The sequence below is a fragment of the Netta rufina genome (assembly GCF_964035555.1).
Source record: "Netta rufina genome assembly, chromosome: 15".
Lineage (NCBI taxonomy): Eukaryota > Metazoa > Chordata > Aves > Anseriformes > Anatidae > Netta > Netta rufina.
In genome coordinates, this window is record NC_140138.1 from 7,596,704 (window position 1) to 7,611,693 (window position 14,990).

Sequence of the window (14,990 nt, forward strand, 5' to 3'; positions counted from 1 at the left end):
ATAACCACAGACACAGGTTTTGGACAGCTGAAGTGAGTTAAGATTCATTAATTCCTAAATTTAAGAGTGATTTGCTCCAGTTAATAGAAGTGCAATTACATAGAGCATGAAATACATTTTGAGTACCTTTTTGAAAACTTCATTAGAAATGTAAGTAAGAAGACAAACACTGGAGGGGGGGGGGAACCCACCGGCAAATGGAACAGAATGGAAATTTAGGGAGACAAAAACTAAAATAATGACTGGACTTCTGAAACAAACAGTGCAAAATGTTTTTTAGTTATTTTATTGAGAGGACTACTGAAAGTGATTCCTAGGGTTTTTTTTAATCTTTTTTTTTTTTTTTTTTTTTTTTTAAATATCTTTAGCTTCTGGTGGATGACTTGCTTGTGTACAACGGGATTCTGGATATGGTGAACCATGTTGTGTCAGGCATCCTACCAACTTGTGACCCAGTGGTCCCATACCATACCATTCTCTTTACAGACGATGAAAAGATTTGCCATCAGAAGAGAAGTGTTATTAGGTATGTGGGTGGATCTTGACTGGAAGAGTGTTGTTTTCAAAAACTGTTTTTGTGACTAATGTTAGGAGTACACAAATAGGTATAAACATTCCCTATAAAGCATACTCAAACCCATTTAATGGTTAAAAAATAATCTTTTTCTTTTAAATAAAAGGACCGAAACGCTAGCTTTAGCTTTATTTCTAAGCCTTTTTTTTAGCATTTATTTAGATTATTGATTCATATTTATATGTATTTTCATGGCAGTCTATAGTAATAAAGACAAAGTAAAGGAACTAAGTCTCCTTAGAGAAGAAATAATAAACCCCAATGATACTATGTTGGGGGGGGGGAGGGGGATAACGATCAAATATCAAAAGTAAATTAAAAGTCCTCTGATTTTTCACAAATAATAATTAAAAAAACAGAAATCTATTATTTTATGAATGTTCTAGTGAACTATTAACTGAGAATGAATTGAGTTCTGAGGACTAACACTTTGAAACCACCAAGCTGGCAATCTCACAGCAAATGTGATGAAAAATACACTTATGTTCTGAAGATCAGGGCTAACAGGGCCTAAAAAACAGTCCCTAGCAAGGAAAATGAAGACTGAAAGAAAAGCATATATTCAGTGAGATTGAAAAGGTGAAAAATTTAAAGCTTATACAAATAAACACTTGCTTATACATCGGACCGTTAAAAAGCAGAATGTCTTGCACATACATAACTTGAAAAAAGACAACAGTTCGCATTTAGAAGAGACATATTCATTCAGAAGAATACTAAAATATTTAAAAATAAGTGGAAGGAATGTAAGCTATCTTGACTCACTGTAGAAGTTCACATTTGCTTACAGGGATTTCCTTTGCTTCTCTAAAGCACAGGAAAATGCACAGGTGGTGTGGGCCACAGGCAATGCCAGATGTTAAAGTAGATTATTGTTGTTTTGGAAGTATTGTGTTAGACTTGTGTTTTTGGACAAGTGGCTGTGTTGTCATGGTAAAATTTGGCGGTAAAGTGTTTTTCAAGTGAAAAAGTTACTGAAATGAAAAATGTCTTGAGGAATTATGAGTTTTGAAGAGTTTTTCAGTGGGATACAGGAAGAAGGAGAAATGAACTTTTACTTTCTTCAGTTTAACATCTTCATTTTAACATCTTTGAGTATTATTTTATTGAAAGCAGGGAAGTTCCACGTATAGTTGTAGATCTTCTTCACATAACTTCCTTTACACATGCTTAAAAGACATATATCTGTTGATTAAGTTTTAAGAGGGAAATCCTTTTATGGTCTCACAAAATTCATGATCTGTTTTCCAGTCAAAAATATGCAGAGTCTTTTCTCATAGAATTCCTGTGCAGGAATGTTCTTGGTCTTCCTTCTTAGCTTGTTTTGCAGTCCTCTATTCCTTCTTTTTCCTTATGCTACCCCACTAAAATATAGGGTACTCTGACAATAAAACATAGATATCTACTATATCTATATATATATTTTTTAAAATGTGTATATTCTTGAGCTTTTATATGTTGGTACTTCTGACTTTGGTCTATTCTCTTTCACATGTCAATGGTAGTACTTTATGAACCCTGAACTCTGACTTTGGTCTATTCTCTTTCACATGTCAATGGTAACACTTTATGAACCCTGAACTGAAGTCTCATGTTATCATCAGTGATGTAAATTCTGATTTGCTCCAGTATTGTTTCTCCTGTTGCACTCTGTTGATTTGAGAGGTATTACATTTTTTCCTGCAAGAATAGAAGCCGATTGTGTGTAGTATTTGTAAAGAAAAGAAAAAAATCAAAGGCATGGATTTTTCTCTGTGTGAAAGGGAGATGTTAGTGTTGTTTTCTTTACATTTTTTTTCTGTAATTTAATTAAACTTTGAATTTATTGTTTCTTTCACACACAAAAAAATCTTAAAATTCTATCTCAGCCTGTAAACAAAACTTATCACAATAAATTAATATTGCAGGATTTTTTCAAGTAATACTATATAAACATTACAAAATAATGTTAAGTTCCATATTCCATAAAGAGGGCTTTTATACCCTCTTTGTACAGCACTAATGTAAAATCTCTCTTTGGTTGTTATGGTTCAAGTTGTGCAGGCAGGCAAGAAAATTGTAGCATGAATTTGATGTTTATATTTGAATGTGTGCCTACTGCTACATATGCCACTAGTTAAAATTGGCAAAAACAAAAAAACAAACAACAACAAAAAAAAAACACAACAACAACAAACAACAACAAACCAAACAAACAGACAAAACCAAAACAAAACCAAAAACAAACGAAAAAAAACACTTCAGGTAGATGCAGACAGAATGCCTTGTCTTTCTACGTAGTCTCATGATGTGTTTGTGCTTCAGTGTTTTTTTTTGTTTGTTTCAGTTTTTGTATTATTTCTTTTAAGCCTCCTGAACCTAAGTAACTCATTTGGTAACCTTTTCCATGCCAATCATAGCCTTACAAAATGTTGATTATTTCGGTTATTGTACTGACTTTAATCTTTTCAGCAATCATATGGGAGATCAGGATGTACGAATGATGAATGAAAATCAGATTATCACAAACAGCAAAATGAAGCAAGTTGTGGCTGATCCAGGTTAGTTCTGTCTTTACAATTTTCTGCTTATTTTCTAGGAAGACAGTATGGATAATAAACATTGCTAAAGACCTAAGCTGGGAAAAATGGGAAGACTTACACCCCTTTTATTTATTTAGCTCTACCTTTTCTTAGGAAAAAGCAAACATGAATGTCATACTCTGATGGATTTTTATTCTCTATCTAACTCTGAAAGTGGATGAAATAAATCAATGGCCTATGTGGCATGTAGTTGTAGTTTATACCAACACATGAACAGAAGTCCTCAGGAAAGAAACTGACTTAAGGTAAACTGAAAAGTAGTGTTATAGTACAGGTCCAAAGATAGCTTTTGGAGTAATAGGCTTGTTGCTTCCCCACTGGCCTTTTAAGCAGCTTTAGAGATGATGCATATGTGTCCTAGAACTACTTGCTTGTTGTTCCTCAAGCAAATCCAAAATCACAATAAATGGAACAGGGATGAAAAAGAGTTGACCTTATTCCTCCCACTGTCTGTCTTGTTGGTCTTTTGTCTTACAAAGTGATAACTAAAGAGCCTATTTTTTGTTTTGTTTTGCTTTTTTTTCCTTCCCCAAGGAGGAATAGTAGATTGTGTTTATAGTCTGAAAAGTCCCTGTCATTGTAAATTATACGGGATAGCACCCTAAATATATTACAAATTCTCAACCAAGCTGGTATCTTCATGATTGTTTTTCTCCCACAACCAAGACAATTTCTCTAGTTAGTTTCTCTAAAAAGTGTTTCATAATTATTTGATAGCTTTTAGTAATAATTCTGTAAAGGAATTTGAAGTGCTGTTGCCAGTGCAAATATATCTTCGAAATATTAATATGTTAGCACTAGCTGTGTCAGAAGTATCTTGCACACATCTGTGTCTGTAGTAATGACATCCTGGGTTGCAGTGCAGACATAGCTATACTTTACTAGCTATAGGGTATCATTGCCATTGCTGTCACATCTGTTGTCCAGATATTAAGGAAGGAAAAGGCCTTTTATGCCACCTAAAGATGGGCCAGTCCTCATCTCTTACTGTGTGGTTATCTGTTGAGGATCGCCTATTGACTTCTGTCCACTGTCACCTCTATAGTACTTACTGGTATCAGACACAGGGGCTAATAATATAAATTCATCAATTAGTGATAGAATAATTTGGGTTGGAGGGGACCTTAGGGAGGGCTCTTGTCCAACCTCCTAATTAGAACAGGGCCAACACTGAGTTCAGACCAGGTTCCCCAGGAAAGTGATTACATAAGACTTTCTTTTTGGGGAAAAAAGATTTTCCTGATGTCTCCGGAGTCAGACCATCCTCTTTGTTGAAAGATGGAAGTCATTTTGCCAGTATGGCTTTCAGATGTTGCTTTTCTACCTCACCTTGTTGTACCATCCCTTATGTTCCTTTATTTCTTCTATATCCATCCTATTCCCTCAACATAATCCCAAACCTGTGATAATCTCATCTAGTCTCTGAAGCCAGATCACTCATGTAAAATTGTAAATCAAAATGTTGGTGAGGGGATGATGCACAAGAAAGAGCTAGCGTTAGTGCTCTGTGCTCTGAAATGGAACCACAGTTAGTGCTGTTCTGCCACTACTTCCCATAGGACCTGATTTGACTTCTGTCGTCTTTTCTGAGTCCCTGTGCTGTCACTTCTGGGACCAAAATTTGTGTGTGTATCTATAAATGCTCTTCAGCCTCCGTTGAGAAACAGAGTAACAAATTAAATTACTTCCTCACCCCGATTCAGATGGATACTGTTCCATAGTCTGTCACTCTGAGATCTTCTTTTCTACAAGGCCTCACTCACTGTCAATGTAAGATATATTACTGAAAAGAGTAGCGTAACTTTTATTCTGTGGTGGATATAGAAATGGGACTTTGTTATTAATACAGGAGCATTCTTTAAACAGCATTTAATTTCCCTCAACAGCTTTGCGTCCCAAAACCTGCATATGTGAAAAAGGACTGCAGAGGAGGAAGAGGTAACATGGGATGGTGGCTGGAAAGTCCTGAATACATCCAGCCCTAGATACGTGTCATCTAGCTCTCCAAGATACACATCATCTAAATGGAAGTTGTTCTGTGTTTTCTGAACTGCTTCATATCTTATGAGAGGAAGCTTTATTTGCTAAAGGAGAATTTTCTTCAGTAATGAAATTTAAAGCATGAATTTAGTTTTCTGGTTCTTTTATTGTTGTTATCTACGCTGTCTGAATTTTCTCCCCGCTCTTAATTGAAAATCCGTAGAAGAAGAAACATAGGAATGAGTGAGAACCTCACTGCTAACTGACAACTGTTTCTGCAAAGTACCAAGAACTTGGGTGAAGCGTGATGGTCATAATGAGGTCTTTTAGAGCATTTCTTAAGCTTTAACTTTGAAATCCTAGGTGGTTGGTTGCGAAGCTTCACACTAGAAGGAAGTGTGTGCTTTGTTACTGATGAAGAAGCTTGTAAATAGTTCTTTGGGAAATGCACATATAAGAAATATTCATTACCTCTCTGTGTCTAGGCTGCCAACTCTATGTTTTCATGTATTGTCTCTCTAGTTGCTGACACTGTTTATGATATCAGAAGAGGTTCCACTGGGCACGCAGACGTGATGATTGTTTTTAGAAAATGAAGGTCAGAAGTGGGTTTATCAAGGTTTAATAAGGAAGTTTCAGCTGTCTCATGCCTAGTGTTTTTTTTTTTTTTTCCTCCAGTGAAATAACCATTTCTTTTATTATTTCACTATCACAAAAAAGTAAAAAAAAAATAATAATAATAATATTTTTTTCTGAAGGACCATCCACTAATATGCTACATATTCTCCTGCTACAGAACAGTGCTCTAATGCTCTTTTCTCCAGTTTTGCCTGCATTTGGTTATGTGAACAAGGAGGCTATACCCCTGGATTGCACCAACCAGACCAGCTGCCAGCAGTGTATCAACCCTTTTGAGAAATGGTCAATGCATTTTAACTAGCAGATGGTAAGGAGTGAACTGCATTTTTAAAATACAGAATACTCTAACCAAATTGTCATGCTGCAGGATTTTTAGCTATGCAAATGTGCTTTTCACTGAAAATTTGTCAGTGGTGACAACCTGTAAATCTATTATAAGATCTTGTAGAACGTTCTACCTTTCTCATTTAGAACTCATTTGTTGTTTCCAGATAGAACTGAAAGCTCTGACATGCTTTTATACATCACAGATGCACTGTTGCAGCTCCTGATACAGAATCAAAATGTGCTGCTTCCCGTTCTGTTGTAAGTCAGGAGAGCAGTAGTCTGTATATTTGCTTATAAAATACTTAGCTGTTGTTGGCTAAGCTGTAAAGACTGAAGATAGCAATGCAGTTCCTGGATTTTTGTGTATTGATTAAGCAACAAAATGTCTCTTGTACTAAATTCAAAGCACTTCTAAATGTAAAACAGATGTCTATTTCTTTATAATATCAATAGAATTTGTTATGGAATTTAATTATTGGTATTGTTATTAGTGTGACAAGTGTTCCTGCTTAAAAAGTAAAAGATATGAATAAAATACATTTTCACAAAGCTTGATTAAGAGCTTTGTTTTCTGTAAATGAAAGTGCTTCTTGTCCACAAAAGTATTTGTATTAATTACTAAACTTGTGGACATCTTCTAACACCAGTGCTTCCTTTCATTGCCAGGATATCTAGAACAGGAAGTGCAACTCATCACAGTAGGGTGAAATTGGGATAATGCATGTGGCAAGACTTCTCTTGGGAGCATTAGCAGAGCTTGAATGAATCAGAATAAGCATTGTTGTATTCCCAAATGATAAACTGTTTTTCTGAGTTTTATCCAGTCATCACTAAAATTAAGCCAACGAAAAAACTGAAGTACGTGAGTATATTGTACTTTGATTAAAGGCTGTTTCCAAACTTCATTGACAAAAGAATCCTTCTGTTGTTCTTCAAGCTGTCTCCCACAGTGCACTTACCAGTGTTGCTCTGCCAAGAACCAAGTTCTGATTTTTTTCTCCAAATCAGATAGCTGTTAAATGAAACTCCAAAACAAATTGAGGAGGAGCCGAAAGAAGCATTATTGGTACAGCTAAGAACAGATAAAAAAAAAAAAAAAAAAAAAAAGTGCTTGGAAGAGGAGAGGCTATTGCAATATTATTTTTTATAAGACTTAAGGCATGATCAGAGATCTGTCATACAAGTGGTCTACAGATGAGATGAGGCCTGTCATAGCCTGTTCTTCTAAGAAAATTGCACTGAATAGGCAGAGAATTGGGTCTGAGAGGGAGAGGATTTTCTGTGCTGACCCCTCTTCTCTGTGTCTGATTACAGAGCATTTCAAATCCTATGGGACAGGCAGTGGTTTTCCAACCCTAATGCTGTGATCTGTCTCCAGGATTTTTAATTGTTTGCAAAATACTTGGCCAATCTCAAATGGGTCCTGAACAATGCTGTAATCTCCAAATGAGAAGTATTTTAAGGCTGCTCTCTTCCACTTGCTGCCTCTGCTACATCACCATCAAGCCTTGTATTCAGTAGAGAATAATGGGATAGTTTTTGGAAACTGAATTAACAGGTGGCCTTGTTGGGACATGTTCATGGGCCAGTCCTCATGATCTGTAACTGCAAGAATGGGTAAAAGTAGAGGCGTGTACTTTGAGAGAGGTGGCTGATCACTTCCTTCCTCTTGTGCAGCACATCATCCAGGCATCCACAGGGTCACAATTCCTCCTTCCCCGCTTCTCTGCCACCAGTTCCTCTCCATCCAGCTGGTAACTGCAGCCTGCTTTCACACCTTTTGCCTCTGGAGATTCATATATGGTGCAGCAGGCCTGGCACACAGATTGTCAGCCTCTCCTAGCAGCAAATTCTGCCCATTCAAGAGATTCCCCACAATTGCCACACTGTGGAGAGAGCATAAAGGTCTTTTTGAAATATTTCCAAAAATTTAAGTTATGGAACATCCTCCTCTGCATTGTCTCTGGCTGACAGAAGGATTTGCCAGCCTACAGTCTACTCTGGCACGGCATATGTCACCAAGGCAAGGCCTAATGAAGTCCTTGACACTGGTCAGTCACATACAGAAAGTATCGTAATGTTTAGAAAATACTTCATTAATCTCTATAGCGTGGAGATGTCGGTATGTGCCTTTCTAATTGGAGCCAAGATGTGATGACCCTTTATGTAACCAAAGATAATTGTGTCCTAGTCAGTCCTGTGTACTCAAATTATCGGGCTCATTTCCATAGTGAAGCAGGGGAAGAATTAAGTTCATTTTTTTCACTTTTTTAAACCAACTAGTCACAAGTACATTCATGTCAGAGAAGCATTTAGCAGAGGAAAAAGAAGATGACCAAACATGCAATCAAGAAAATCCCCACGGAGTGCTTCGGTCAATGTCAAGTAATGTCAGAATTTCAGCACAAATAATTCTCAAGCAGCAATAACACATCATTTGACATTGTCAAAAGCATGACAAAGGAAAAAGAAGGATTAATGTGAACTCTGGCTGAATACTTTAATATCAATTATTAAACTTAAGCCCAGTTCAATTTTTGGGCTATTCAAAAACTTTTGAGGCATATTTGTTCACCTTTACCCATAGCGACTTACTTCAAAGGGGTTAAGTCAAAATAACAAATGAGTTTGTCCCACAAGGGCAGAGAAAAAAGAAATAATCTGTAAGGAAATGCATGTTGTGCTGCATAATTTTTGATCTTTAAAAAGATAGTTTTATTAGTCTTCACAGTGGAATCTGGAAACCAGGATGCCCAGGAAGGCCTACAGTTTCAGTTCTACAATTTCTTCCTTTTTGTGGTTTAATACAGTAGAATTTAAATTCTGCCCATAAGAAGCACCCATCTGTCGGCAAGGGAGCAAGCTGGGGTGTGGACAGTATAAGAGACAGCATATAAGACATGGAAGCTCTTCTACAGACTCAGGACTCATCCTCATTTTGGAGGATGAAACCAGAAGAGCTTCATGAGATGCTGCATACAGCAGCCAAGTTAAACCGAGCTCTTCTGGTAGCTTAGGCTGTCAGAACCTGGACATAAAATTACACCACAACATTAGTGGTGGTATTTTTTGTGAGGTTTCCTGGTCCTGCTGAGCTTTTGCTGGGTCCAAGTGATATGCTGTTCCCTGTAGTGATGTTTAATCCTGTCAGTTCCAGGATGCACACCAGACTTGCAGCATCTACCAGAGCCTGACAGTGCTGGTGAGTGACTGGGTGTTGTGAGGTTGGGCAGAGTTCTGGTGCTCCTGGCAACACAGGGCATTTTGTGTCTACTCTGGACTGGCCAGAGATAGGGCTCACTGCCAGTGATGATATGAGAATGGGAGCCATGGGTCAGAGAGGTTAAATGCTGAGTTTTTAAATCCCCTTACATTTCCAGGAAAAGCTTACTGCACAGCCAAAGTCAGGTAAAAGCAAATACGAAGTGCTGTATTGACATCCCAATTCTGACTTAGGAAGCAGATGGACTCCGTTTTACCCATGATTCAGGTAAGGGCTTTTTCTCTGCAAGATAGAAGCATTTCAGGGAATTCAGAAGCATTTGTTCTCCTGCTCTGGAGTATAGACTGAGAAAGAAGAAAAATGGTTATGAAAACTCCATAAAGATTTTTATGCTGTGTGGAAGATTTGCAGTTTTGTAACAGCCTGTATTTTATCCTGCTTTCAGCTTCTTGTTGTCTGATCTCCTCCAAGTAGCAGGAATGGGTGGTGAGAGGAGCATCTGCTCCATTTACGTTGTTGATTTCTCTACTCCTGCAGTTCTACTCTGGGAATATGGAGAAGCTTAAGCTCTTGCAATAATGTTTGTAACTTTAGAGGTTTTGTGGGACAGTTGTGCTCCATCAGCGTAAGGAGACCAGCAGTGGAGTAGTTTTGACACTCTCTCGGTGTCTCCTTGGTCATTTCGGCATCCAAGTGGTCTCCTCACATCTTTGTGGCACACTGTTAGCAAGACAGATGCAAGCACTGTCTAAAACACTGCTGCTGTTCAGGGTAAACAGCTGCTCACCAGTCAGTTAATATCTGGAATACCTGGAGAGGCTGACAGCATCGTGAGCTGCTTGCAAGCAGCCGACCTCTTACTATCTGCTTTGCCAGTCCTTGCTGTTGGGTGCAGCTCTTGACTGGCCCAGGGAATGCAGCAAGTGGCTTGAATCCAAACCAGCACTGGTGTGAGCAGATGCTGTATATGGATACTGTAGGCTGGCCTTAATGGTCTGGGGCTGCTGATACAGGAGGCTGAGTTCTAACAGAAGCAGATCTCCTGTTAAGATGTACTGAAGCTGCTGAAACTCTTCCAATATTTTTCAAAAAATGTGGACTCCAGACCTTAATATGCTGCTTGGTAATGGCTTCACCAGTGCTATAGGTGCTGCATGTATGTACACTACAGGATTTGATGCACCTTTCCTTATGCACTTTCAGTTTATTTTGTTGTGTATTTTTAGCTACATCATTATGCTTAGAAAGCCACTTCTCTTTTCCAAAATAGTCCTGAAGGTCCTGTTTAAACATTTGTTTTCAGGTGTAACCAACCTGTTTTGCTCTTCAGTTGTATGTGCTTAGATGTATTTAAGCATTCATTTCATTTCATCTAGTTTCCTATATGTAGGCCACTTGCTGTGACCTGTGCTGTCACTGTTCACTAGCCCCTCAGCTGTGATCAAAGCACAGTGGATCTCCATCATACTGGAGATTTGCACTGATGTGTCTCCTGCAAAGAGAATAGAGGGAAGCAGGGGGCATGTAAGATATTCGAAGAACGTTTGCTTCCTTTTGAATGCTGAAGTCCCAATGTTCAGAGCAAAAGGAGGAGGGCTCCTGGCTCAGTGTTCTCTTTGCCCACTTCTGTGACTGTTTGCTTGTTTGGTAAGAAATGACTTACAGCTCATGTGAGACACAAACATCCCTTTATCACACAGCTTGTATCACCCTAATGGAATTCTGTCAGCTGAGGATAAAATGTGGACTAAAAAAGCAATTATAGAGTGAATCTCCTAGCTGTAGGAAGAGCTGAGAGATGGGGACAGAGTGCCCATCTGGAGTAATTTCCTGTCTGACTGGCCTCTAAATCTTTCTGGGAAGAGATCAATTTTCCACCCTTGTCTAACAGCATCAGCTCCACTCACCCTGGCTCAGGACCCTATTCAGTGCTGCAGTGGTGAGATACAGGTGTAAAAGGCAACACTTGCAAACTGTGACTTCTTTCTTACTGATCTAGAAATTACTGGAAAAGAGGGAAAAAAAAAAGGCTACAGACCTTTTGTGTGATGGCACTCTGGTGATCTCTTGCTTAGGTCCTAGATGAAGGAGAGGACTGACCATTCCAATGATCTGCAGGGTAGGAGCTTCCCACTCCAGACTATTGCTTCCATCAGTGCTCCTTCGTCCACCTACAGCTCATTGGTTTGGCTCAGCTCAGGCATATAGGCTGAACTGATCTCCAAATTGTAGAGAATATTTGCATGGAAAGCAAGTGCAATAGGCATAAGGATAGGACAATACAGAATAAGCTGCTCTGTCTGGGAAGATTTCTCAGGGAAATGACTTTGCCCAAGAGGAGCATTGTATCTGGGAGAAGAGATGGTAAAGACAGTGAACTGATAGCGGTTGAGCCCTTTTATCTTTTACACTGATTTCTTTTCCACCTGATAGCACCACAAGGTAGCAGCCAGTACAGACTTTTCTGTCTGTTAACAAGCTGGGGAAAGAACTTTCATCTTGAGCAAGAAGTGTGTTCAACGAGGATGAGGACTGAGGCAGCACTAGCACAGCAGCTTTACGGAGCACACAGAGTGGTTGGCAGGAAAATGAGTCAGCCAGCATACTGAACTGAGGTGAGACATTGGTGATTTTCATCCCTGCTTGCTTATGAGTGTGGCTTAGCAAGTGTAAAGCACTGGTGCTGTTACTCTGTTACTGCTTGTTATTCTCCAGGCCACTTTCTGCAAGTAAGCATTTAAAAAAAAAAAAAAAGGCAATTAGTTTCCCTTTCTTGAAATCCTTAACATTAGATGATTATATTTTGCCATGATGGACCTTTGGATTGTCTCAGACATAACTTTTAAGATGTAGATTGCTAGCAGCTCATGGGAAGGAGGGGTTATATGGCCATCTGCAAATAACTGGCCTGGGGATGGGGCAGAGGGATTGGTTCCTCATTAACTCTTTCAACACAGAGTAGGAATCAGGTCTGAAACATGAAAGAGTTGGCTCTTTATGTTGCAGGTAGTTGGGGATGCCTTTACCAAAAGATGCTGACTGTTACTAGAAGCTAACTCAGCTTCATGGGGAGACTTAGCAGAAATCTAGAATCACTAAATGCATAAAAGCATCTGGCTTAGGTAGTCCTTGAGCCTGAATGTTTGAAGGTAGGAAGAGCCTTAGTAGGAAATTTCTTATATGGTTCTTAATTGTTCTGTTTTCTTCTAAACGTCTGGCTTAGAGGCATGATAGTGGGTAGAGTCTATCTGACCCAGTGTAACATTCTTGCCATTAGGGCATTGAGTTCCTCTGCATGTGTATCTGGTGTTTCAGACAGAAAGCACTCAGTGAAGGTGCACCTAGCTGTGCAGAGCATGCTTAGGGTGACAGAGGGGAGTTTCATGGTAAGATTTTTTAGTTGTAAGGGAAGGGGTTGGAGGAATGAAGTAGTTTCTAATGCTCCGTTGCTTTAGGGGCGTTTCTGCTTGGTGGGAGGAAGACGCATCACCTGGTAGTACCTGAGCATCCCTAACTTAGTGTGCTGTTAGAAAAGTCAGTCCTGTGATGCTGCTCCAGGTTTGACCAGTGTTCAGGGATGAGGACACACCACAAAGCATCCCTGTCTGAAAGTGAACGATCAGCTGTAGCGCGTTCTTGCCAATGCTGTAGTGATTTGCATGCTTCTTCTGTGAATCTTCTGTTCTTGATTTGTTGAATTTAAAACTGAACGTGATCTTTTGTGGACACTACTGCTGTGTAATAAATGGTGTAACTGTTCTCTTAGCTGTGTTTCCCCATTTATGCGCTGAAGGCTAAAATGAGACAGTGATTAACAGGGGTCTCATGTTCAGCCATCTGCCCACTGTTGCACCATTAAAACTTTCACAGAGCCACTCCATTTCAAGATATAGTCCCTTGTTTCTATCCCACATCTTCAACTGTTACAAATCTTTTCCTATATGTAGTCATACTGACATTCTCTGTTTGTTGGTGCAAAGCTCTCTGTCCAAACAGTGTGAATCTTGGGATTCACAAATAAACATACGTTATGAAATTTGCGAGGTATTCAGTTTTAATCCATTTAATACGGGCTGTGTTGAATGCAAGTCCTTTTATCTGCTTGCATAGTAACATAGAATATTTTTAATCCAAAATATTTCAGAGATATTTTTGAGAATTTAAGGAATTTGTACAAAAAATAATGCAAAATATATGAAATACTTCAACATGTGCACTCCTGAAAATCTACACATGGTCTTGGAATTGGCACAAAACCAAAGCTTTTGGAAAAGCAAAGCAAAGCTGAAGTCAGATATCATAGAATCACAAAATCAGAGTAATTCAGGTTCGGAGGGAACCTCAGGAAGCACCCAGTCCAATCCACTGCTCAAACTCGGGACAGTGAGGAGACCAGATGAACTTGCACTGGTCTGCATTCAGTTTGGACTGGAAAACCTGTAGGGATGGAGACTGCACAACCTCTCTGGGCAGCCTGCTTTAACACTTCACTGTGATTTTTTTACTGTGATTTTTTTTTTCTCTTGACACATGATAATCCATACTTTCTCCTGCTCATTAAAAGCCTAGGTAGGCATGGATAAGATGTCTGGTATTGCAGAAAGGTCATCTCTTCTGTCATCATCTAACTCTGTAATGATAAATTGGTCTCCCAACTATAATTTTAGATTTGCAGATTAGCAGAAGTCTTATGAACTACCTCTCTCCAGTTTGCTGGAGTCACTGCTAAAAATAAAGTAAGTAGCAAAGCTCCCTGAAGTGGTATAAGCCTAAACAGTGGAAAAAACTAATCTACGATGAATACCAGTTCTGGCTTATTTCCAAAATAATGTTTTGGGATGGCTTGCTGTATACTGGAAATTATTTGGTAGGGATTAGTTGGCGAATAGATGAATCAAATTGACATTTCCATTACCAACAGGAGATCTATCTGTGGTCAGAATTCATGGAGAAGGATGCAGGATGGTAGTAAGACTATTCATTATATTTAATATTGTCAGAAAAATGAAATAGCTCCTATTATTCATCTCTCTGGGATGGTAATGTATCTGAATATTAATACAAAATGGGAATCTGATCAAAATCCACTGACCCAGCAAGACATTGATGTGTATTTTAATCACTCTCTTTGGGACATTGAGAAAATGTACTCTTCACAATAAATCTAAGATTTACTAAGGAACTTTACTAAGATCTGCAATTTCTCAGTGTAGTTCTTTGGTGAATCAGTGCATCTCCTGTCCTTGTATCCAAAGTCCTTCAGGATCTTGCAGTGTAGCATTAAGGCCCTAGGAGGATCTGCATCTTGGTCATCTGTTCAGGGTGAAAGATGAAGGTGGCTTTCTTTTTCTTCTTTTTTTTCTTTTTTTTTTTTTTTTTCCTTTCTACTTTTTCTTCTCCTCATGTGCCATGCTCAGATTAAGCCTAACGAGTAATTCAAGTGGATACAGGGTGTAGTTCCAGCCTTTTCCACTTGTTGACAGGTCAGAGTGGAGGCAGAAGCTGGCATTGGTGACTTGCTAGCGGAGCAGGCTATGTGAAGCATGTGATGTCTGCTTGGGTCTTCCTTTTGTAGAAATTTGAGGTTTATACTACAGAGACAAAACAGCTTTTCTAATTGAGCTGGAAATTCAACTGCAACACGCAGCCGTTCTCTCCAGCATCC

At 38.8% G+C, this 14,990-nt stretch overlaps 1 protein-coding gene across 1 annotated transcript in view; it reads left to right on the plus strand.

Annotated features, from left to right (window-relative positions):
- The window catches only part of KATNIP (katanin interacting protein), a 71,557-nt gene extending 65,639 nt beyond the window's left edge, over window positions 1-5,918 (plus strand). The window contains exons 24-26 of the mRNA XM_084295778.1: window positions 369-526; window positions 3,026-3,114; window positions 5,043-5,918. Of these exons, the coding sequence (XP_084151904.1) occupies window positions 369-526; window positions 3,026-3,114; window positions 5,043-5,098 (303 nt within the window). The 3' untranslated portion in view covers window positions 5,099-5,918. The remainder of the gene's footprint in view (window positions 1-368; window positions 527-3,025; window positions 3,115-5,042) is intronic.
- Window positions 5,919-14,990: the final 9,072 nt, after the last annotated feature.